Source organism: Ursus maritimus, unplaced genomic scaffold, assembly GCF_017311325.1.
Source record: "Ursus maritimus isolate PB19 unplaced genomic scaffold, ASM1731132v1 scaffold_8, whole genome shotgun sequence".
NCBI lineage: Eukaryota > Metazoa > Chordata > Mammalia > Carnivora > Ursidae > Ursus > Ursus maritimus.
Window position 1 is genome coordinate 49,646,438 of NW_024426996.1, and position 24,375 is coordinate 49,670,812.

Below are 24,375 nucleotides of genomic sequence, written 5' to 3' on the forward strand. Positions count from 1 at the left end.
AATGTGATCAGGAGTAAGGAGGGGGGAGTTCTTTGTTTACCCTAGTTAGTTATTCTTTCATTCATTCAAAAATATGTATTGATTATGCGACACCATGTGCCAGGCAGTGGTGAGTGAATACTGAGGGTGGTGAGTCAACACAGCAGGAAAAGTTCCTGCTCCCACAGATTTCTCCTTTTTTGTGAGGTAGAAGGAAGAACAATAGAAAAGCAGATTAGTTTTAGTTGGCTGCAGGGGTTGGCAATGACTGGGTGGCCCAGAGGGGTTTTCTGGAGGTGATAACAAAAAGGAGGAATCCTCCCTAGGAGATGTGGGGGCAGACGGGATCCAGGCAGTGGGAAGACTGAGCACAGAAGTTCCAAGGCAGAAACAGGCACATGTGTTTTGAGAACAGAAGGATGGGAGTGTGGCTGGAGCCCAGCAGGCTTTGGGTGAGGTGGAAAGTGAGGTCAGAGAGAGACAGGTGGGGAGTTTGGGAGGGGATCATAAACAGGGTAGCAACAGGATAATTGGCTGCTGTGTAAAGGATGAAACCCTCAGCCTTTGCCTGGGAAGGTTGTTTTGACCGAACAGATAACTTTTTGTCACCTGGTCCAGCGGTGGTGGAACCAAAAATCCAATAGGATAGAGATAGGAGCAGAGAGCTGAGACCACCTCTTTTCGTTGAGGGGTGGGTCCTGAGGAGAGCCCATTAACTGGGAGACAGGTGGGCGCAGTCAGGTGCCAGGTGCTCTAGAACCACACAGTGACGGAGAAGAGACCAGGCAAGTGGACCTGCTGGTTCCTGCTGGACGTCCACCACTGTCTCTTGGTGGGGGTGTTGAGCAATTTAAACTCCTTGCCATCTTGGATTCCTTGTTTGTAAAATGAGTTGTGATGCTCGCCTGCAGGGTTGTGGTGTGGCTTGGCCATAATGTGTGCCAAGAACAAGCCTGGGTGGGCAGCAGATTCAATAAAACGGGAGGGTCGTTGTGGTGATTTTGTTATTAGTCAGTCATGCTGGTGTTGAGTCTATTTTTGTTGAGGTATTACCAAGTTTACAGAATATCAGGAATACTTGTATCCGGATGGAAGTTTCCAGAATTCAAATGATCAAATGTCTTGTCTCTTTGTGTTGGCTACACTAGCACTCCTGTCTGCTCAAAGAAACGGGGATTGGCTATATAGCGATGATCCTAAATCCTCTTGAAAATTTAGAAACAGATCTAAGAATGTGCCTTTCCCGAAAGAGGCCCTCCACATGGCTGGGTGCGTGGGATTGAAGAGAATCCACCCACAGATTCACCATGGTTTTACCTGGGAGTCTTGTCTATATCTTGCTGGTACTTTGTGTCCCATTGAAGAGAATCCACCCACAGATTCACCATGGTTTTACCTTGGGAGTCTTGTCTATATCTTGCTGGTACTTTGTGTCCCAGGGGTACTTCTTGCATGGAAATCACTTCTCCAGTGTAGACCTGTCTTCTTCCCTCTTCTGTATCAAAGTCAAAGAGGAGCCTTCTGGGTCTCAAGTAGTTTTTTGTTTTTCCACCCCTATTTTCAGGAAGGAAGCCAGCCCATGGTTTCACAATTCAGATATAATTTACATAATTTCGTCCTTTGATTATGCCCTAAACTTTATACCTTGAAACCGTAGCGTGGCATGACTTATTTCTCACTTGAGACCTAAATGTAAGTTGTATGTGTATTCTCTTTTCACGGATATTCAGAGAAGGACGGATGTGTTGTTGTTGTTGTTGTTTTACTGTAATACAGCCCAGATGAAAGCAGACACTTGTTAATTCTTGTTCTCTTCAAACATGGACTTAAAAAAAAAACAAACCACCTCATTTCCTGGTTGCTCTCAAATATCCCTTTTTCCCTCATTAGTAAGCTGACTGGTAACTATTGTGTCTTCTCTCCAGCGGCATGAGAAAGTCCTTTGTTTAGAAGAATGTGCCTTGAATTTCAATAACCTTATACCACTTTAGATCCTCATCTTCACACTTACTCCTGTTGGAACTCTGACTCCCTGCGTCTGCAAGTTAACAGGCTATGTGGTGCTGGGGGGCAAGAGCAAGGAGGTGGGAAAGGAACTAGCTTGCAAAATAAGGTACACTCCTCAAAGGTGCTTCTGTCACCGTTTGGTCCTGGGAAGGACAGAACGTTTTCCTGAGCTGAATTCTCTGAAACTCCAGACACCAGATGGTAAATTTGCATAAATCCAGAATTCAGTTCAGAGATCTTTTACCTGCAGGAAATGGATCCGAAGGGGGTCCGTTAATGAGTTCCAGGCATTATTGAACCTTTCCCCATCCTGCTAAGGTTGTGCATAAAATTGTGGGTTCATGCATATTTCTTTCTAGGCTATTTTTTTTTTAAAGATTTTATTTATTTATTCGACAGAGATAGAGACAGCCAGCGAGAGAGGGAACACAAGCAGGGGGAGTGGGAGAGGAAGAAGCAGGCTCATAGCGGAGGAGCCTGATGTGGGGCTCGATCCCATAACGCCGGGATCACGCCCTGAGCCGAAGGCAGATGCTTAAGCTTAACCGCTGTGCCACCCAGGCGCCCCTCTAGGCTATTTTTATCAGATTCCAAAAGATTCCAGGATCCAAAACAGTTCAGGAAACTTCCTTGTGGCAGACCTCCTTGTTTCACAATTGTTTGGCACACGAGTGGCTCAGCACACACATCGAGCCCACGTCGTGTGCCATCACACCGTGAGCCCTATGGATTAACAGGTGTAATCCCCGTGGCACTCTTAGGGGGTTAGTGCCACTATTACTCCCATTTTACAGATGAATAAACCGAAGAACAAAGAGGCTAAGGGCCTTGACCAAGGGCAAACAACTAAGACAAGTCAGGAATAAGAAACAAAAAACCTTGAAGCGAGGGGAGAAAATAGACCGTGAGTTTCGGGAGTGGGTGTGAGAGCTTTCATGACATAAAGTTTCGTAGTGTTTGCTTCATTGTCGTGTGGAGAGCGCTGGTCTGTGCTGGTGCTCCAAAGACTCAAAGGACCCCCCAGTGATGAAAGACAGGCATCAAAAAGGAGCATGAAACAGAGTTGTGCAAAACTGGAGTGAGAAGCACATTGGCAAGTCTTGGCTCTACTTGGTCGGTTTCTGAGACGTGGAAGGTCGAGTGCCGCATATGAAGTAGGTGGCCGTGCCGAGGAAGAGGGGCCGCGTCCTCCTCCAAAAAGCTGGAACAGACATCGTCATTCTGGCGTGCTATTTATTTTGAGGAATTTCCTATTCATTTGGATGCCCAGCTGCACATGCCAAGTACTTCTGTTATTTCAGGCTTATTTTAATGAAAATTGCCAATTACTCCCACGTTCATTTTCCCAAGACATAGTCGCCGAGAGCATACTGACCAGGCGGCCCTTGGGCATGCGGCTGGTGTGGAATTAATCCTGGAGTTTAATTCTTCCCACTGCATTTACGGTGAGAGGGGAGCGAGCTCTTGGAAGGGTGGGCCTCCTGCAGGAGCCCAGCTTTGGGCTGATGTTTTCTTCCCGGCAAATTTATAAGATGTTCAATCAGTGAAGGAGCTGCCACTTTGACTCTTGTGCATTTTCTGAAAGGCATTTCAAAGATTGCTCTGAAGTCCCTATTTATGGCTGGCTTTTACTGCCACACGCAAATCAAGCAGTGTCTATTAACCCCAAAAGAAAGAACCTTGTTAAAAGTTTGCAGTACCATTTTTCCAAGTTCTGCCTTCAAGGGAAAAACACTATGGCTATGTATCGAGGCTCTTTCCTTAAGTGGATCACTAGTAATGGATCTGATTTAAAATATCCAAGGCTTCAATAATAATTATACTCCAAAGAAGCAGGCTATAGTCTCAGGTCTCTAGATTGACGGTTATCAGGCAAAGTTTTTGCCATACACTAGGCATAGGCTTTTTATTAAGAGTAAAAAATTAAAAGCATCTGGTATAAATGGAAAGCTCGCCAAAGAAATGCTACCAGCTCATTCTTTTTTGTTGTGAGAGTCAAGGCGTTTCAACAGATTCTTTTCTGATAAAAATCTGAGCACTCGGCAATTCCTAAACCGTCTAAAATGAGAAACCAAGATTCGGGTTAAGAGACTTACCTCGCGTTCATTCAACGTGGGACTAGGATCCAGGTCTTTGGATCCTTTGGTGGTGATCTGAAATTGCATCCGTAGACTAACTTTGACAGAAGGGCGTGAGCAGGTGACTTCCCCTCATCCTGCGGTAAACGGTGCCCAGCAAATCTGAAGAGAGGGCCACAGTATTTCCCCCGGTGACCTCCCATCCAACAGAGACATTTCTCTTCCAGTGCCGCCCAGCATGACGCAGCTGAACCCAAAACTGTCAGCTGACTTAGTGATGATAACTGAAACGAGGTGGTTCACCACACGGTGTTACGTGCCGGGTACTCTTTCCACACACCGTCTCATTGAATTTAATTCTCACAATTACCCTGAGCTAGGTGTCCTTATCCCTTTTTCACTGACGAGGAAGCAGGTTTGAAGGGTCACACCACATAACACAGTCTGCCCGGCCCATAGAGGGGGCCCGGGAGAAAGAGAGGGCAAGGAACGCACCCAAGGGAACATGGCTCCCAACAGGCTTGGAACACAGCTCTGTCTACATACTCAGCCTAAAGGACCTCTTTGGGAATTGTCAGCCACCTTCTTCCCCTACAATAGTTCACAGCCCAAAGAAAGGGAGGGAGGTCCCCCTCTACATCTAAAGCCACATCCTTTGCCCCTGTCTTGAACACCTGTGCACAACACCTGTGTAACCGACCGGGTCATTCAGTAGACAAACCATGAGGTGATTCTGCCGGACTGTGAAGGAATATGGGGTGCCCATCATGGGTGCATTGTAAGAAGACTAGGAGTAGAGAGTCCTGCAGACCTACAGTCAAACCTTGACCTCACTGTGTAATGGCTGTGTGACCTTCATGAAATTCTTCAACCTCTCTGAACTTGGTTTCTTTTTTATCAGTGAGAACAGTAAAACTTACTTCATTGGGTTGTTGTTTGGGTGACACAGAGCCAGAGCTCAAGAAAGGGTGGTTTGTTGGGAGTGTCACTGTAGTAGTTGTGTATGTTCGAGTGTTGTCACCTGTGCTGGGGTGCGCTTATCACAGTGGTGTCCCTGAAATAGCGAGGTGGATGTTTGCAAATTTTGGTACAGAAGTCACACGCGCTTATTGTATAATATTCAAACAAATGTATTAAGTAAGATCCTCCATAAGCTCCTCCTCCAGATAACGGTTGACAATCTGAATGTTATATTGTTCCAGATGTTTTACTATGCAGATATTAAAATCCCCCAAACTTTTGTCATGAGTCCATATATCTGCGATTTGGGTTGTTTGCCTGTTTGGTTTCCCCCCTTAATAATAGTCATTGAAAGTACCGAGATGCTAATGTTGCGGCTCCAATAATAGGATGTCAGAAGTTAGTAAAAACAGGTAAGGCTGTGTCCGTGTCATCGTTTCTGTACGTTTTTTAGTGGGAGCAGGTGGAGCTGGAAAATGAAGATACAGGCTTTGCCAGTGTTTACTGCAAACAGTTTCCTGTATTTGCCTGCGATATTTTAAGCTTGATTACCTCCCCCGGTTGATATGTTGCCTCTAAACTCAGCTGGCATCTCTTGGCTCCATCGTAACGTGGCTCAAAATACACACTTCTGTGTGACAGAGCTCAGCTAAAATAAGCACCGAAAGGCTACTCATTGCAGCAAAGTTGGGGAATAAGATGGGATGTCCGTGCTCAGCGTTGCTGTTAACGGGACTGTTTCATTTCCTGGATGCCGTGTGAATGCTAACTGTTGTTTCTGCTCTGTTCCCTCATGCCTGCCCGGATTCAGAGAGAGGTAACCAACCGATTTTCACTTCTCCTTCCTCATTGGTGTCTTAAGTGTCTGGCCAAGCTCCCTTGCTTTCTTCACGCCGTATTGCCACCGCCACAACCATCATTGTCTTTGAGAGGCAGAACTTGGTTCTGTTTAACCTTTTATCATCATCATTCTTACGTGTCCTCATTTATCATTTAAAACAGAGTATGGAATTGCATCTGAGTCCCTGACCCTGCGTTGCTTTTGACCCTGTTTGGGGACAGGGACGGGGACGGGCAGGGTGATGAGGTGTAGCAGGAACCAGGCCACTCTCACTAACGGCTGGGAGGTGTCGAATCCAGATGCTGGGGAGGAAATATTGAAGTTGTGTCCCATGTTGCGTGAGGCTTTTCGTGTTTCTTGAAGAGTCACTATTAGGACTTGATTAAGTTTTATATTCTCTAGAGTTTCATTGGGGAGGGTTGACTCTAGGCTAACAGCCGGCAGGACTGACTCCATTTCAGTCTCGATTATTAGCCAAAAAATATGAAATGTGTCTCCTTTCCCACATCTAGATAGACGTAACGGTGGAAAGGATACGACTCTGAAGCGAAAGGCAGGCATTTGTACCTCAGACGTATGTGTTTCCGGTGCTCTGAATGTCAGCCTGTCCGTTTGGCTGACTGGGGGCTTTAAGCTCCACTCTTCCACAGCTTTATCCCTTAAGTAAAGCTCCATTCTTGATGGAAGAAGAAAGTTTTGAAACTCCTCTTTTTGAAAGAACTGTCATGGTTACTGCTTGGCGACGTGAAGAGAGACAAGCAATCGCCTGTTTGTGTTGGGATCCATTTCGGGTGAACTTCTGCCTGGTTGGGGTCGACCTGTCTCCATTGGTGGTGGCCATTTTCCCTCCTCAGGATGAGCTGCTGTCTGTGCTCGGTGCTGAGGAGGGGAAAGGGAGACAGTGTTGGCTGCGTAGGTAACACTTCCAGGATCAGTCTTCCCATACCCGGTTGGGAGAATTTGCAAACTTGACTGACTCTTTCATTACCTTTGAGGAGGCTTTAGCCTCTGGAGGTGGTGGAAGCGTCCAGAGGATGGGGAATGTGAGCTCCCTCATCTTAAATAATGAGAGGTCCTGTCTGAGCCAATGGTGGGGATATTTTCAGGTATTTGCCAATTCCTCCCCTCTGTATTTATTCCGGTCTCCCCCCTGGGGAAAGGTTGCTCTAAATATTAAATTAACAGCAAGACTCTGTTCTTGAGAGGGCTACGAATTCTGGTCTGCCAAGGCCACCTGGATTATTTGCAGGTAGAATTTCAAATCTGTTTACACAGCTTATGTGTCTCACGGAAGTGCCTGGAGAAGGAGTCCCTGTGGAGAATGTGTGTTTACACAGGTGATGAGTTACTGGGATGCCCTCTGAAGGGGACTTAGCATGTGCTTAAGCTTGCAAAGGAGAGAGTAAGTTGAGTTGACGAAGCTGGAGCATGAGCTTTGTGAGGCTAGGACCTGCTGAGGTGCCACTGGGTAAAATTTAAAAAACAAAAGCAGAACAAAACATCATGTGTGTGTATCACATTCTGGATTGACCATCTAGGAAGATGACTTTCTCATCTCCTTTCTTCCTCTTCCCTCCTCCCACCCCCAAAAAGGCATTTTCAGAGTGCAGTCAGAAGGTCAGAGCAGTTAGGCAAAGAAGAGCAAACAGTCTCGAGAACAGGAGTCCTTCTCCCCGCAGGCCCTGTGCAGGTAAAACAAAGTGGAGATCAAGCCCTTTGTCAGGAAGGGCTAGAAACGTACATGTTTGGATCAGATCTCTGTTGCTGTTTGTCCTGATTTGCGTGTGGGTCCTGTCCTCTGCAGGAGCGACTGCTCCGGTGGCTTATAGCTTCCACAGAAAGAGAAGCCGGGAGGACAGGGTCTTTAGGTGCATTTCAGCGAGTCTTACTGTAATTCTTTCGAATGCAGATATTTACTAAACCATCTGTCATGGATAAGGAGACAGAATTTGAAAGGGGGCCTTTTCTTTGACTTGTTCCTCATTTATAATGACAACTACCATCTATTGAACGTCTATCATGTGCCACCCTTCACAAATTCCCAGCATCAAACAGCATGGATTTGACCGGAGCAAACACGGATTATGTGGAAGACATTGCCTTTTTGTGGTGCCCGGGTAAGGAACGCTAAGCAGAGGAGATTTGGTGAGAGTCTGAATGGAAGGGAATCTCCTAGAAAGGAGGGGACAGAGTTCCTCCCAGGCAAGCCTGGGCTGTCCTGCAGCTTACAGGGTCCCCTCATTCCGGGCTGCTTCAGAAGGCAAAGCTCGATCCCACAAGCCAAAGTTGCAGGGAGGGAAGTTTCAGTTCATCATTTAGAAAACAATATATATTTTGGCTCACCAGGGGCACTCCTGCCGTAGAACAGGCTGATTCGTTAAGTAAGATTTCATATCGCAGAACTGTTCTAGGTACCACCTCTCTGGGCTTCTGTAGACAGGGCTTTGAAATGTTAGCCTGGCTAACCCCACTAAGAGGTCTGTAGGTGCCACATAAATTCCTTTTGAGGAGAGAGAACCAAAAGCAAATTCCATTTATGTAAGGGGGTTGCAAGGGAAGAGAGCTAGGGAAAGGGTGAATAGTTCTGTCTTGGCTCCTTTTTAATAGAACCCATTTGAATAAAGAATAGTTTCTTCATTCATTCCATAAAGACGGATTAAGCCCCTACAGGGCTGTTAAAATGCTGTTCAGCTGAGAACAATGAAAGCAATCTTTTGTCCTTTTTCCTTGCCATTAAGAAATTTGAGGCTGTCATGTAAGATGTCTTAGCGCTGACATTTTCCCTGGCAGAACTGGAGGCTGGTCCTCTGGGGCAATAATTACCACAGAGAACAGCGAAAGGATAGGAACAGAGAGAGTGGGAAACACAAGGGCTCGGTAAACAAATGGTGAAAGGTGGTTGATTCCTGGTGCTCACTTCTGTGAGAGTTTAAGGAAGGGACACAGATAGGTACAGCTAGTAACCTTCCACTTCCTGGTTTTTAAAGGAGACATGGCGAGTCCCATGACTGCAAGAAATAAATGGGGCACAGCTCCGTGTGGGGCTGGGGTGGGGGTACTGGGCCAAGAGCCTCTTTTAGCAAATGGCTCTTCATCCAGCGTTGTGAAGGGAGCAAGCCGGAGCAAAGGACAAACGTTCTTGCTGCTGAGTGCCAGGCAGAATGTCTCAGACAGACAGACATCTAGAAGAATCTGTTGAAAAAAGTAGGAGTTGTGTTCTGATTGGACTTCAGAGATCATTTGGGCCAACTTTGTGGATTTAAAGGAGCACACTGAAGCCTGGGAGGATGTGTGACCACTGGGAAGCCTGGTCAACCCTGGGGGACCGGGGAGGGAGGGCAGGGCATAGAAGCCCATCTGAGCCCATCTCTGCTGAGCTGTGGGAGCCAGGTAGCTGCAGCCCCAGGGCTCCTGGCGGCGTTGAGGAAAGAAGTAGGGGGCAGGAGAGCCGTGGAGGCCTCTGTAGGCGAAGGTTCCTAAAATGCCCCAGCAGCAGGCTGACCCTCACCGCCACACAGTTTCAGAGCCACTGTGGGCCCCGCCTGGCTGTGTGACACCCTGTGGCACCATGTGTGGCCCTCGGCGGGTCGCAGCCTTTTAGGTTTGCAGTTTATCAGGAACACGGTAGCTATGGAGGTTTCTCGTCCCCCCTCAGAATACAAATTCTCTAGAAAAGGTCAGATTGCTCTTATGCGTGAGCCTGCGGTCTTTCAGAATCCTGACACTGTTTGGAAAAACTCTCTCTGAAAGGCTGAGTTGGGCAGCTTCTTGATGTTGAAACTGGATGATGGGACATGGGGACTGTCCTCTCTACTTCTGTGTGTGTTTGAAAGGTCCCAGAATGAGAAGTTTAAGGGGGTAGAATAGGCAAATGTGCTGTGTTCTTTTAATTCACACACTCTTCAGTCTCCTAAAGCTGGGACCCAAGCTCCCTTCTCCGGGGAAGAGGCCCGGGAGGCCAGGGTCACCACAGACCTCCCTCCCTTCCTGTAGCTAAGACCAAATGGCCGGTTTCCTGTTGCACAGCCTCCACAGCCCTGGAGATTTCTCCTAAAACCATCTTATTTTGATGCCTTTGGAACCAGCCTGTCCCCAACGCTCTTTCTCTACCTTTTCATTGGGCCTCTGCCTCTACTAGGCCTTTAAATGCCTTTCTTTTCCAGTCCAGGCCTCATTTTGTCTTTTCTCATTCTCTGCGCTCTCATCTGCTGCCCTGACTTCAGCTGCCCCCAGGTCCATGTCGCCAGCCCAGACCACAGGCCCAGGCTCAGGGACTAAGTGTCCACCTCCTTGGTGGTCCCGGCCACTGGGTGGCCCTCAGGCACCTCCCACTTCCTGTCCAACCTGGCGCTTGTGAGCTTCCTTCACCAAATCCTTCCCCTCTCCCGGCCCGGCACTTAGCGACGGCACTTAGCTGGCCCAGCAGGGACCCGAGAGTTATTCTGGGTTCTCCCCCTCATCGCCACAGCCATCCTTCCAATACCTGCTTTCCCTCTGCCTCCTCTACCCTTTTCTTACTAACTTAGATGCTAACTTAGCCTGCCTTGCGCTCATCTCCTCACCTGGACATGGAGCCGCAGCCCCTGGTGGGCGCCTCCCTTGACCCACGTTATCCCACCCAAAGAAACTTTTTAAAACACGTGTTGTACGGGGTCACATGCCATATTACAAGGCTCGGAGGGCCAGGCTGCTGGCAGCACACAGGTACAACCTCCCTATGGTCCCGCCTTGGCCCCTCACCACAGTGCCTAGGCGTCCTCCTAGGACCGCAGTTCTTCCGAACACTCTGGACTTTCTTACCTCCGTGCCTTTGCTCCTACTCACCGAACCTTCTGTGGACCATCCACTGCCCTTCTCACCCTGATCAGGTCCCTGTGATACTTAAAGATGCCCCTCCAGTCTCACTGGACACCTGTATCCTTAGACAGTGGGCTTCCCAGGCTGAACCTTGTCTGTGTTTGCCTGGCACATAATCGTGGCTTAGAAGGCATTTGTGGAAGGGAAGGGAATATTTTTTTTAAATTTAAGTCTTTAATTATATCCTAATTCAGTGAGAATATGAAGCCCACTGGCAGCTATATTAGTCCGATTGCTGTTTTAACAAATTACGACAAACAGTGCCAGAAAGCAACACCGATTTATTCTCCTCCAGTTCTGAGATCAGAAATCTAAAATGAGTGTTCCAGGCATAATCACAGCATCAGCAGGGCTGAAGGCTCCCCGAGAAACTCCATTTCCTGGCCTTTCCCAGCTTTTAGAGGCTGCCTGCTTTCCGTGGCTGGTGGCCCCTGCTCCCGTTTTGTCCCTTAGAAGCCAGGCCCTCCTTTCCCTTGTAGTTGTGTTGGGCCCAACCAGAGAATTCAGGATAGCAGTCCCATCTCAAGATCTTTAATGTAATCATCTTTTGCCATGTGAGGTAACCCATTCACAAATTCTGGGAATTACGCTGTGAACTTCTTAGAGGGGTCCTTACTCTGTCTCCTGGAGCAGCCTTTTTCAGAAATGAGGTGCCGAGCTTCTGAAACCACCAGTCAAGCCATGTTTGGGTTTCATTCTGAATAAGGATGAAATTAGATCAGCCATGCATTTCATTGCACACAAAGGAAGTTGTTGAGCTTGTCTCTGCCCCAGGTCTGAAAGAGAGGACTCGCTGCCTCTTCCACAGCCCCGTGTGTGGGGCCTGCGGGTATTTAGCATGGCTCAGGACGGGTCTCAGGGGAATCACGTAGGAGAGACGTGCCAATCTCTTGACCTCCACGGTGAGGCAAGAACTGCTGTTTTTTCCTGGGAAGCCGATGAAACCCCTGGAGGGCTTGTTGCGGGACTCACTCGCTGTCAGGAACTGACAGATTCCTGCCTCCCTGATCTCTGAGCCTGGTACCTGAGCGGGGACAGGAAAAGACAAAGCTGTAAAAAAGAATTGTCAGAATCCCCCAGACAAAGCCTGCGGTCGCTGAGCTTCTCCTTCGGGAAGATGTGGGTTCCAGATGGTTGCCTTAGGCATTAATCGCTTTCCCTGGAGCCAGAAGAAAATGAAGATTAATAATAATAATTTTTTAAAAAATTACTCTTCAGGGGCTGCATATGAAAGAACAGAGGGCACAGAGCTGCGGTGTGATAGGACGGTCCATGCTTCTTGATCAGGGCTCTTTCCAGCCTCCCGGATGGTAACCTTGCAGTTGCTACCCTTGTAAGCCGGCCGGCGGGCCCGAAGGGCAGGCTGAGTCTTGGAAGCTTACCTCATCGAATATCAGAGCCGGACAGGAACCTTGGAAATCATGTTTCTCAACTCTCTCACTTAAAGAGGGGGTTAGATTCCATGCCAAGGTTGTGTAGCTCCGTGGACTCAGGAGTGAGACTAGAATTGGGGTTGCCTGAATTCCAGTTCATTGCTCTCTGGCTGTTCCTCACTGTCTCTGAGAGAGAATAGACACGTTGAGATCTGTACAATAACTACAAAAAGGAGGATGTGACAAACTCTTACTTATCCTTTTTGCTACAGAATTTAAATACTGTAAGTGTTTAGACACAAGCAAGGTCCTGGGGCTCAGAGGGCCAAGTGGGCTTCTGAGCTGGATGGACCGTACAGAGGGGAGTGTCCCCCAGACAGTATGGGGAGGCCAGGGGTCGCCAAGCGAGGGGAGATACCATGAGTGGAGACTGCCTTTCCAGAACAGAGGGAGAGCTCCGTGGTTGGAATAAGGGTGCTGGAAGAGTAAGTGGGACAAATTCTAGAATCTAGAAATCCAGACAGGTTTTGGACTTCATGTGGGTGATCATAGAACCAAGAGATTTGGCCTCAGAGAAATGGCAGCTGAACATAGAATTTTGAAGGAAGACAGTTGTGTATGGTGAGACACCACATAGAATTTTCTAGGATCCATCTAGGAAAGAGAAGAACCCAGAGAGTTGGGAGCCAGAGACATGGCTTTCCTTGAGCGTGGTCTCCAGAAGGGAGGCCTTCTCTCATTTCTTTTTTAAATAACATGTTGTCTTGGTGGTGGTTGAGACTAGAACGGGGAGGCCTCGGGAACACAGTGTAAAACAAGACTGTGCTCACCCCTGAGTCTGGGCCCAGCTCCTCGCCCAGACCCACCCCCCTCAGCCCACGAGGGCCAGCTTACTGGGCTGCAGGCCCTATTCCTAAAGGAGGAAGGAGCATTCGGTTAGTGCCTATATGGCCAGGCCTAGACCGGGTATTGGAGGTAAATAGGGTACAGAGCATCTTCACAGAGCTTCAGGGCGTTGTGGGGAATGCAAACTCCTAAAGATCCTGACGTACCCGGTGGTAGGGCCGCGTGTCCGAGTTGCTGTGGCGGCGCTGGGAGGATGCTCGCCCAGTCTGAGTCCCACACCATGCGCGACAAGGGCATAGAGTCAGTGTGAGCAGATGTAGGGAGAACGCCCCAGAGGTGGTAGGGCTGGCAAGGGAGCATGAGTTCAGGACATTTCCAGGAGATAAAAGGCCAGATGTGGGGAGTTGGGGGAAGGGGTGGGGGAGGCAGGAAGGCCTCTGGGTTCTAGCCTGGAGGACACCACCTGAGACAGAAGATGAGGAAGGAGTAGGCTGGGGAGAGCAGGTGTTGAAGCAGGTGTGGACAGGCTGCGGCTGAAGTGCCTCTGACCCTCAGCCCGGGCTCGGGGAGCCCCACCGCACAGGGCACGCGGTACAGGGCAGGCTGCCTCCAGCAGGGAGATCCCTGTGGCTTCCCAAACAAGCCAAGGATGCCTTGAGGAAAGTGGTTATCAATGTCTGAACAGACTGCCAGTTCTTACATTTAGAGGAGTCCTTAAAAGTGCGTTCATCCGCGGTGATGTTTACAGACTGTGTCCTTGGCTTAAGCGACATCTACAAAGAAATCCTTGTGATCCCGAAGGAGCTGGGGTTTTTATATTTTTCTTAAACACTTTGATCTTTCCAACCACTGTCCTCCGATAATAACGGTGAGAGTTGCATTGTACTGCCCGTTTCTTTTGAAGGCAGGTACCGTCCCAGTCCTTAGCCCCGTCATCAGTCAGATGCTCAAATCCAGCGCAGCCGCTCGCTCCCCGAGGCGTGTGAGCTCCCAGCAGAGAGGGAGCCGCCGCCGTCCCCCTGAGCTTGGAGTGTGAGCGCCGCTGGACGGAGCCAGATGCCTCGGACAGGCTCTTAGTCTCTGCTGTGTCCTTGTGGGGCAGGCCGCCCAGGGAGCACCCGTCACCTTGCTCCAGCGGCTGGGGGTCTGCTGGTTTCTCGGGTTTATACATCAGAGCCTCTCGTTCTGCACCCACTGCACCACCGTGTCCGTCATATTTCTCTTCTATAATCATAATATTTCTTGTTATTCTAGATAGAAGGCTCATAAAAAATTCGGTTTTCATTAGGGGCCGTAAGAGATTCCAGGAGCTCAAGACCCTGACTTAGGGAAACATTGTAGTTACTTTACGCAGAAACGAACTGTTAAATCCACGAAGTTGTTCCCTCTGTGTTAGGTAGCTGTTGAAGTTTAAATGTTTTTAACCATTGCATACATACTCTGTTTACCGCTGACCTGCTGGCTGCTCGCTCAGCTAACACTCGTGACCAGAGCATGTGCTGGTAGAGGCTTCTTTTCTAATGCACTGATAACTGTTGTTTGCACAGAGATTTTGCTTATGTAGCAAGAGACAAAGATACAAGAATTTTGAAATGTCATGTGTTTCGATGTGACACACCAGCCAAAGCCATCGCCACAAGTCTCCACGAAATCTGTTCCAAGGTAAGGTGGGTCAGGACGCAGTAGTCCGTCCTTCTGTCTTTTCTCACTGTCTGATCAGGGAAGGGGGTGTGGTCAGGGTCTCACCCTGGTGACGTCCCGATGCTTTAGCCAGAGTCACAGAGCCTCAGAGTCTCAGAATGAGGACAGGCAGGTGGGCATCGCCGGACCAGCCCCCACTCCTTCCCTCCAGCAGAGCAGTCCTGATAGAAACATCCTCATCCTGTGCCTGGGACCTCTGTTGACCTCTGTTAACAGGGTCTTATACTTTTCAGGAGACTGTTCTATCATTGAGCAGCTCTGGCTGGCACAGAGTTCTTCCTTGCGTACACCTGAAATCATCCTCTCTAGAACCTCCACGTAGCTACGTGAGATGTGTGGTCTGTAGCACAGAGAAAGAGTCCTCCATCTTGTCTCTTTGCCTGGGCAGCCCGTTACTGTTTGAAGACCTGTGACGCTGTCAGCTGTACCTGTATGTTTGGAGGTGCTGGACAGGTATCTGTCCAGTCTTCCTGCCCCTGTCTTCCTCCTTTCTCCAGAATCCCCACCCCCATCTCTTTTGGGTCCCAAGGTTTCGAGGCTCCTGCCCCTCTTCTTCTGCATACTTTAGTTGGTTCCCCTGAACGAGCACAGTGTTCCAAGGGCCTTTCTGTCCCTTGACCTCCGAGCCGTACAGTACTCGGATGATTGATGTTTTTAGCGACCACGCCACTTGCCGGCTTGTGTTCAAATAGTGGTGGGCAGATCCCCAGGGCGCTGTGTTCACGGATGGCCTGCAGCCAGGCCTTTCCACTCCCCAGACTGACTGACTCTAAACATGGCACTGGGTCATCACCTCTGCTGAGCGTCACCTTTCTGGTTTGAGGCGATGTCAAGAGCCGGCCTCGTGACCGTGCTCCCTCAGCTAGCCGTGCCCGGGCTGTAGCCTGGTGTCTGAGCGGCAGGAGAAAGCAGGTGCCCGCCACATTCCCTAAGGGAGGGGAAGGAGCTGGGGCTCTGATCCCGCTGACCAGGGCGGGCAGGGTGGGAGGTGGTCTGGCGATCACCATCACTCCAGCATCGACAGGCCCGGGCACAGCCTGCAGCTTTGCAGCACGCTCCCTCCTTGGCACTGTCTTTGTTCAGTCATGCAGCAGATAGCACGAGCACCACTTATGTGCCAGGTGCTGTTCTAAGAACACAGCAGAGACTGAAACAGAAAAGAAAATCCTGGTCCTTGTGGAGCTTGTGTTCTCTTGTCAGGCCCCCAGAACCTGGCCTAGCACAGAGGAAGTGCTCAGTAAAAATGTGCTGTTGTTACTGGTAGCAGCGCTCTGGCCCGCCGTCCCAGGCACATACCGGGAGAGGGCTGGCGGGGAGCTCTGGGGCCGAAGCGACTTCTGTTCCACCTGGAATGCAAAGCTTGGGCTGGGAATGAAGATATGAGTGGGATCACTGAAGGGGGGGGGCGGTTTCAGTCCCCAAACCAACAGCACTGTGTGAACAGGAGCGAAAAGTGAGGCTTGCGCCCCTCGCAGCAAGCCACCAATTTGGTAGATAGCTGACAGAGTTGAGAGGAGCAGTCGTGATAGCAGTGAATATTTCCGAGCGCTGACACTGAATCCTCAGAACTGGCATGGCGTTATCACTGGGGATGGAAATACTAGGATACCCATGTGTGAAGAGGAAATGAGGCACGAGAGGTCAGGTGACTGGCCCGAGGTCACACAGCTAGTAAGTAGCGCAGGTGGGATTTGAACCCACAAACACTATCCCCAGAGCCCTGAAAAGAGTGCTTAGAAGCCAGCACTCAGAAGCAATGGGGAAAGTCCGTTGCCATGGGTCCCACTGACTGCCGTGGGCCAGCAGAGAGTATTTGTTTGGGTTGTTTCTCTAGAGGCGGGAGCCTGGTGAATGGAGGAATCATTTCTGAGCAATCAGGAGACGGCTCCTCGGAGGCGTAGGCCTTCACCTGTTGCCCCTGGGGAAAACTAGCACAATTCTCAAAGCCGCTCAGCGATACAGGGGTGGGAAGTCAGCGTAGGCTGAAGCCCGTTTGACTTGGAAGCTAGGTCAGCTCAGACCCGTTACTGGCGGGACTAGCTGAAGACCTGGGCTCTGTAGCCACGGACCACAGGCGTATTTTCTCTTCTTCAGATTATGGCCGAACGGAAGAATGCCAAAGCCCTGGCCTGCAGTTCCTTACAGGAAAGAGCCAATGTGAACCTCGACGTGCCCTTGCAAGGTAGGTCAGCGGCAGCTGTCTGTCCCCATCAGAGCCAGAGGCTCTTCCCTGGTTCCGGAGAAAGCATGCTCAACCCAGCAGATGCTCGCTGAGCAAGCACCAGGCGTCCTCCTGGACACAGAGTTAATTTTGTGTCAATAGGATGAGCACAAAAGGCCAGGGTGAGCTTTGCTGTTATCAGACAAGATGAAAGAATATTGTCTTTAGTGGTTTCATAACTCACATACAGCATGGGATAAGAGCCAGCTAGTTTAAAAATTTGTGGGTTGATGTGAAAAAAAAATTTGTTTCCTAATATAATGATGATTGTTTTTTTTTTTTCAAAGATTTTATTTTTTTATTCGACAGAGAGAGAGACAGCCAGCAAGAGAGGGAACACAAGCAGGGGGAGTGGGAGAGGAAGAAGCAGGCTCCGAGCGGAGGAGCCTGATATGGGGCTCGATCCCATAACGCCGGGATCACGCCCTGAGCCGAAGGCAGATGCTTAACCGCTGTGCCACCCAGGCGCCCCATTAATATAATGATGATTGTTAAGCAGACTTATTGTGGTGATTGTTTTTGCAATATATACAAATATCAAGTCACGGTGTTCTGCACCTGAAACCAACATAATGCGCTGTGTCAGTTACACCTCAATGAAATAAAAATCTGGGTATTTGGGGGGATTCTGTTTAGTTACTTCTCCTGTCCCTGTGCCCTGTGTGATTAAATCTCCTTGGGCATCAGCCACACCTCACAATAGGCCATCGGAAGCTGTTATTTAGCAGATACGAGAACGACAGTCGCAGCCTTAACGCACCCATTGCACTTCGTGCTTTCAAATGCTTCCCCGCCTAGAAATGCAAGTTGGGTGGGATTTGGGTTGGCGCAGCCCCGGTGTCTGCTGGGAGAGAGGCTCTCCTCCCAGAACAGGTGCTGCATCTTCCTCTGCGAACAGGGCGCTGTGGCACAGGTGGTGCTCTGGGCACTCCAGAGCAGACGCAGAGCAGTGCCTGCGTTGCTGCGTATGTTGGAACCGCTGTGAAAGATCTCTCGCTTTTGTTCTCTGTAGTAGATTTTCCAACGCCAAAGACTGAGCTGGTGCAGAAGTTCCACGTGCAGTACTTGGGCATGTTACCTGTAGACAAGCCGGTCGGTACGTGCAACACTTATGTCCTTTCTCTGTGCGAGTGTTCGGGAGCCCCTGGGAGGAGCCCCCCCCCCCCCGGAGGGTGGGGGCTGCTCTTCTACCCCCTTTCCTGGTGTCGAATCAGGCCCCTGCACTGTCACCAGCCACAGCACCTAAACGGTCCTTATCAAAAGAGCAGTAGGGGACAGGCTAAGCTGCTCTGTCCCGTTGTCCCCAGAATAGAGGGACTTCAACAAGGCAGGCACGTAGTTCTCATTCGCGCAGCAGTCCGGAGACGCGTGGTCCAGGGCTGTGGAGGGCCCTGCTGTTCCCAGAGGGAGCCTCCGTCTCTGGGGCCAGATGCGTGGCCCAGGGCTGTGGAGGGCCCTGCTGTTCCCAGAGGGGAACAGGGTCTCTGGGCCCAGGGTACCTGCTTCTGTCCTTCTAGACCCCTGGGCAGGGAGAAAGGGCTGAGGGAGCCCTCATGCTTTCCAGCTATGACCCCAAAGCACCACGCACCACAGTCAGCTCCCATCCCAGGGGCCGAACTCAGTCGCTCGGCCACACCACGCTGACAGGAGGCTGGGAGATGGAGCCTTTCCCTGGGTAGAAAAGGCTGAGGAGAAATCAGACCCCTCATGCCCTGCTTGGGAGAAATGGTACAGCCGCTTTGGAAAAAAGTCCGGCAGTTCCTCAAAAGGTCAAACACAGAGTTACCGTTGGACTCAGCCCTTGCGCTCCTGGGCGTATACCCAAGCCGAGCGAAAACATCTGTCCGCACAAACACTCGCAGCCGCGTTAGTCATCATAGTCGGAAAGTGGAAACAAATGTCCGTCGACTGACGAACGGATTTATAAAATGTGATACTGCAAAACAGAACAAAACACCGTGATGCCACCATACCGTGTAATTTTATTCAGGGGTAAAAAGGCATCAGGGACTGACACGTGCTCCAACATGGGTCAGCCTGGAAGGCAGGACGCCAGACGAAAGCAGCCAGATACAAAGAACCACGTACTGTGTGGTTCCATGTGTACGAAACGTCCAGCAGAGACAACCCTCTGGAGACAGAAATTAGATCAGTAATTGCTTAAGACCAGGGGTCAGGGAAGAACTAGATGGTCACCCCTAAAGTTTACAGGGTTTCTTTTCGGGGTGATGAGAATGTTCTAAAATGGATTGTGGTGACGGTCGTGCCGCTCTGACTATACTACAAACTCTTGCATCGTACACTTGATACCTCAGGAGAGTCGCTGTCCCACCTCCCCGCTCCGCTGCCACAGAAAACGGCCGCGCCAATGCCCAGCCAAAGGGCCCCCTTGCACAGTGCATCCTCCTCACGTACAAGGCCTTACACACTTGGCCTCATTTAAGTAGCAGAGTCAGGTGGAGGAAGATCGGGATGTTCTGGCAAGTGCTGCCTGGCTTCCGTTCCGTTCCTTTTCCCAAGGCTCCTTGCTTAGGAAGAAATAGCATTTGCCTAACTACTAGTTATATAGTCAGGACTAGGGCCTCTTCGGAAAGAGAGTAGTACCGTGGTCCAGTTAGACAGGACATCACCCACTCCACCTCTCCGGGGGTTCTCATGACGCTTCTTTCTGTTGAAAAGACTGGCATTTTTTTTTTCTTTCAAGCAATGAAATGATCAAATGAAGTGTCTTCTAGGGCTAAAAAACAAAAATCAAATAAACAAAAAAACAGATCAGTTTGGGTGTAGCTGTGACTGAGTGGTTTGGGCCCGCGTTGGGGAGTGACAGATGGCTTTAGGACCTTGTTCAGCGATCTGTTCCTTCCACAGGAATGGATACCCTGAACAATGCCATAGAAAATCTTATGACCTCATCCAACAAGGAGGACTGGCCGTCGGTGAACATGAATGTGGCCGATGCTACTGTGACCGCCACCAGTGACAAGGTGAGCAGGCTCCGACGCGCGGTTACAGTGACACTTTGGGTGCAGTAGTCTCCCGAGAGACACAGACACATAGCCAGGGCTTGAGCTCTGGGGGGTTGGGGCGGTGGGGGATAACACTTAATTGTGATTAAAATAGCCTGCATTTTTAAAGAAAACCTTTCTTTTTCTGTCCTTTGTGTCTGGATCTCAGCACCACTTTGCTTTTCTTTGAACTAAGAAGCTTCTCTTCCGGTGCTCCCAATTCCTTCTTCCCCGTGTGCCCGAGAGATTGAAATCATTTGCTAGAGGCACCCGTGTGCTGCCGACAGTCACTCCTTGTGGGCTCTGGTTTTCTGGGTCCTCTCCCGGCTTCAGTGTGGACGGGCTGTTTGTCTGGAGTTGGGGCACAGGAGCTGGTTCGGTTGTGGAAGGTCCTGGGGTTGGTTCTGTCCGCAGTAGCAGGGGCCGTTGGTCATTGAGAGAGGCCAGCATTAGTCTCAGAACAAATTATCCCAGTTTTTATGGTTGAGGAAACTGAGGCACAAGGAGATCGAATAAGCCTGTGGTCACAAGAGCTAGAAGCAGCAGGCTCAGGATTCGGTCCAGGCAGTCTGCTCCAGACTCCTGACCACTTTTCAGTTCTCCCTCTGTGAGGCACCTGTCGAGGAAAGACCCCAAGGCGTTGGCCTGCTCTTGATTCTGTCCACTGGGAGCTCACCTTCAAGCCCAGAAGGACTTAGGAGTAAGAAGATGCTCCCTGGCCCTGCCTCTCCAGCCTGCCAGGCTGCGTCTTCTTAAGTCTTTAAACGTGTCACGCCCTTTTCTCCCTCAGCATCTGCAGGTGCTGCCCCCTCTGTGCCGCACCCCTTTGCCCACCCGCCCTGACCCGGATCTCAACCTAAACATCATTTCTCCCAAGAAAACTTCATGGCGTCTCAGGTTCTTTTCATTTGCCTCTGAAAGAATTCCATAGCACCTGAATGAATATTTAGTAAGTCGAGATGTTAATGACCCAGAAGTCAACATTCTGGATGTGTTTACTAATTCAAAAATTGCATATGGTTCCTGCAGAGGATGTGGTGTTCATAAGAATGAATTCTGAACATTTCTTTACCCTGCATCATATGGATACCATATGGACACCAGTTTGTGGGGGGAAGGAAGTTATTTGGCAGCTTTTCTACACTGTTTTAGCTAGAAATAGGATTCAGTGTGCTATTTAGCATGGGAAGGAGAACTGGATGGAAAGAGATCCCATGCTCCTTTTCTCTCGGTGCTGTGAGGTTTCCAGCGGGTTCTCCTGGGCAAAAGAGTTTCAAGCCGCTGGGTGCCTTGGATGAGCAAAGCCTAAGAAGTTTTCTTGACCCCGTGCCTACCTACCCACAGTGAATGCACAGGCTTGGAGTGTGGTAGCCAGAGAGCAGAACACACGTGACCACAGGCAAGTTCAGAGCAGGACCAAATGTCAGGGAGACACCCACATAGCAGGGATGGCCTCCCCAGACACATTTAGAAACTCGCCTTTCTAGAAAAATACAAGCCCTTGCTAAATCCAGCCTAGCTATATATTTGTAATACCAGTGTCTCTGTGTGGCCACTCCAGGCTTGATTCTGTGGTTCAAGAAATGAACCCGTTTAGGACCGTGGCCAGGCTTCACGGCGAGCAGGCTGCTGAACAGCGTGTCTTGCAGGATGAAGAGGAGGTCTTGGTGGAGTGCCGCGTGCGATTCCTGTCCTTCATGGGCGTCGGGAAGGATGTCCATACGTTCGCCTTCATCATGGACACCGGGAACCAGCGCTTCGAGTGCCATGTTTTCTGGTGCGAGCCAAACGCGGGTAACGTGTCGGAGGCGGTGCAGGCCGCCTGCATGGTGAGTGCCTCTCCCCCCGCCGCTGCTTCTGTGCTGCGGGCAGGTCGGTGCCGAGCTCCTCGGTGAGCGGAAAGTAGGTCTCCTCTCTGAAGTGACGCTCTGCCGTGTCACGCCCTCATTCCTGCGGACACGACCCGTGGTGACGCGCAGTTTGCCGTCTCAGTGGCCAAAGGCACCGACAGGAAGCCGGGCTGCGTGGAGCCCCGTTCTGTAGAGACCACTGAAAGCAGCGATCTTCAGAACTACAGATTGGAGGATTTTTAGTCTTGGTCCCTAATTAATTTCCGTATATTCAGGAAATGTTGGGCATGTATGAGTGGGTGCTGTTTAGAACCAACTTAGTACTTAAAAAATGCAGTGTGTCGAATGAGTTTTAGTTCAGGTACTTGGTTTAAGCACGTTGGTCTCCCATATTTCATTTGTGTCTGTGAACTCAGTCCTTATAACAACATTTGTACGGTGGTGGCTCTGTTTTACGTGTAAATGAGAAACCAGGCTCAGGAAAGGACGGGCCTCAGGGCACAGAGGCGGTAAGTGACAAAGCCCGCGTTCAACCCCGAGTGTTTCGGGTGACAACAGCTGTGCTCTTTGTACCATGGAGAGGATTTCAAACAAACAAAAATACCTCATCCTTCATTCTGCAAATATCCTTTGAACACCTATGATGCCGGGCACTGAAAAAGTTCTAGAGAAACTGAGGGAACAGTATGAATGTAGGCATCCAAACCTAGGGTGGGTGGTAACCCTTAGCAACAGCAGGCCGGGCAGCTGCCGAGTAAAGGAGGGGAGGTCCGTATCACAAAGGGCCTATGAGGTCATGCCAAGGTGTTTGTCTTCAGCAAACATTGTTAAGTAGGAGCGATGAATTGATATTGGGTTTAAAAAGCATACTCCCCCAAAAAAAGAAACCAAAGGAGAGGCTGGGTTGAAAGGACAAGGCTGAGGTGGGGCGCTCGGCCAGGACGCCATTGTACTGGTCCACAGGAGGGTTTCGGAGGGTCTAAACCGGGAGCGTGGCGGTGGGGTAAAGCAGGGGCAGACGACTTGGGATGTTCTAGAGGACCGCCTGGCGGGGGTGAGCAATACTGAATCTGAAGCACCTCTTCTTCATTTCATTCAACCCCCCCCATTTATGGGCTGGACTCCGGGAAGTTCAAGTAGGGCTAAGATACAATCCTTGCATTACAGAGCTTAGCTACAGGGGGAGACACATAACTCACATGCCGGTGTAGTGTCACCAGTGCTGTAAGCCAAAGTGCAAGACCACACTGGACTGAGAAGTGGCCAGGAGGGAAAAGACGCACAGACCCTGAAAGTTGACCAAGGCCTGACAGGGAAGGGGTAGCTCGAAGCTTGAAGTAAGGGGTTTGCCTCTTGTTTTACCCGTGGCGGGGGGTGGGGGGGGCAGGGGGAGTCGCACATATTTTAGGCTGAGGGAAATGAGCTCCAAAGCTGGATTGAAATGAGGATTCTAGGGGCGCCTAGGTGGCTCCGTCGGTTAAGTGTCTGCCTTCGGCTCAGGTCATGATCCCAGAGTCCTGGGATCGAGTCCCACATCAGGCTCCCTGCTCAGTGGGGAGCCTGCTTCTCCCTCTCTCTCAAATAATCAAAAGCTTAAAAATAAAAAAAAGAAATGAGGATCATATATACAGTTGGGGCAAGGTCTTGGTGGTAGATTAAGAGCCTAAGGCTGGGGTTTAGTGTCCTCATTGGGTCACAGTGACTTCGAGGCTAGCCAGATGCTGAGAGTCCAAGAGGAACAGGGGTGTTGCGGGAGGTTGCTAGAGCTCTCTGTCGTTCATACGTGGTAAACACGCAGTTGCTGGGTGAAGGCTGAAGCTGAGGATGAGGTGGGCTGTCGATGGCGAAGGTTAGGCACAAGAAAAGGGAGCCAGCTGACTTTTCCCTTAAAAGATGCCTTTGATTGGAGAGGGAAGGAGGGAGGGGAAGAGCTGGTGCCGTTTGCTCATGAGCCGGCGTCACTGTGACCACAGACCTTTGACAGGTGCTGTGGAGCTCATAACTCAGATCTGCCTGCCAGTGAAGGGCAGGGCAGGGCCGGGGGGCGGGGGCAGAGCTGATGGAGGGGTGCAGAGGAACCCCCAGACCCGGCACAGGAGACTGAGACGGGATGAAGACAAGAGGAAATGAAAGCACCCAGTCAAGGAAAAATGGAGGATGACAATTTAGGTATTTCAGGAAATTGAGAAAGGATCATAACAGATGGTTTTCGTCGTGAAATGAATGGCTTTTAGCCTTAATTGTACAATTTAAATGCTGGTGACAAATAATTAGCTTTATTACTGGTTGCAGTTTGTTTCCTGATTCCTAGACTCATTTTCTCTCTGAGACAGTTTTTACTCATTTGCTTGCGATTTTAACTGTAATAGGGCGACCAGCTGAAGCGGCCCGGCCAATCCAGTGCAGGGCGCACTGACAGTGTCACACTCTTCTTCACACTCAGATCCCAGCACTTCCGACCCAGTGGCTTTCCTCTCGTGCAGTCAGATCTGCACGGATCTCTGAACTGTCTGCGTGTGAATTTATACCATCTGGAATATTGTGGTCTTGACACACTCTTTTGAATCGACTTAATTTTTAGGCATGTTTTGCAGCTGTGCGTTATAGGCCCAGCTGAAGATGTTCGGGTGCAATCTAGGAGGAGAGAGGGAGCCTGC

General features: G+C 50.1%; 1 protein-coding gene across 8 annotated transcripts in view; it reads left to right on the top strand.

Annotated features, from left to right (window-relative positions):
• The window catches only part of APBB2 (amyloid beta precursor protein binding family B member 2), a 359,825-nt gene that overhangs the window by 330,168 nt on the left and 5,282 nt on the right, over positions 1-24,375 (top strand). For 4 of the 8 annotated variants that reach the window (XM_040625039.1, XM_008701425.2, XM_040625041.1 and 1 more), the window contains 6 exons: positions 5,836-5,841; positions 14,489-14,603; positions 16,737-16,824; positions 17,876-17,959; positions 19,732-19,847; positions 21,518-21,697. In XM_040625039.1, coding sequence (XP_040480973.1) covers positions 5,836-5,841; positions 14,489-14,603; positions 16,737-16,824; positions 17,876-17,959; positions 19,732-19,847; positions 21,518-21,697 — 589 coding nt within the window. The remainder of the gene's footprint in view (positions 1-5,835; positions 5,842-14,488; positions 14,604-16,736; positions 16,825-17,875; positions 17,960-19,731; positions 19,848-21,517; positions 21,698-24,375) is intronic. The other 4 variants (XM_040625040.1, XM_008701427.2, XM_040625042.1 and 1 more) reach the window with 1 other exon arrangement.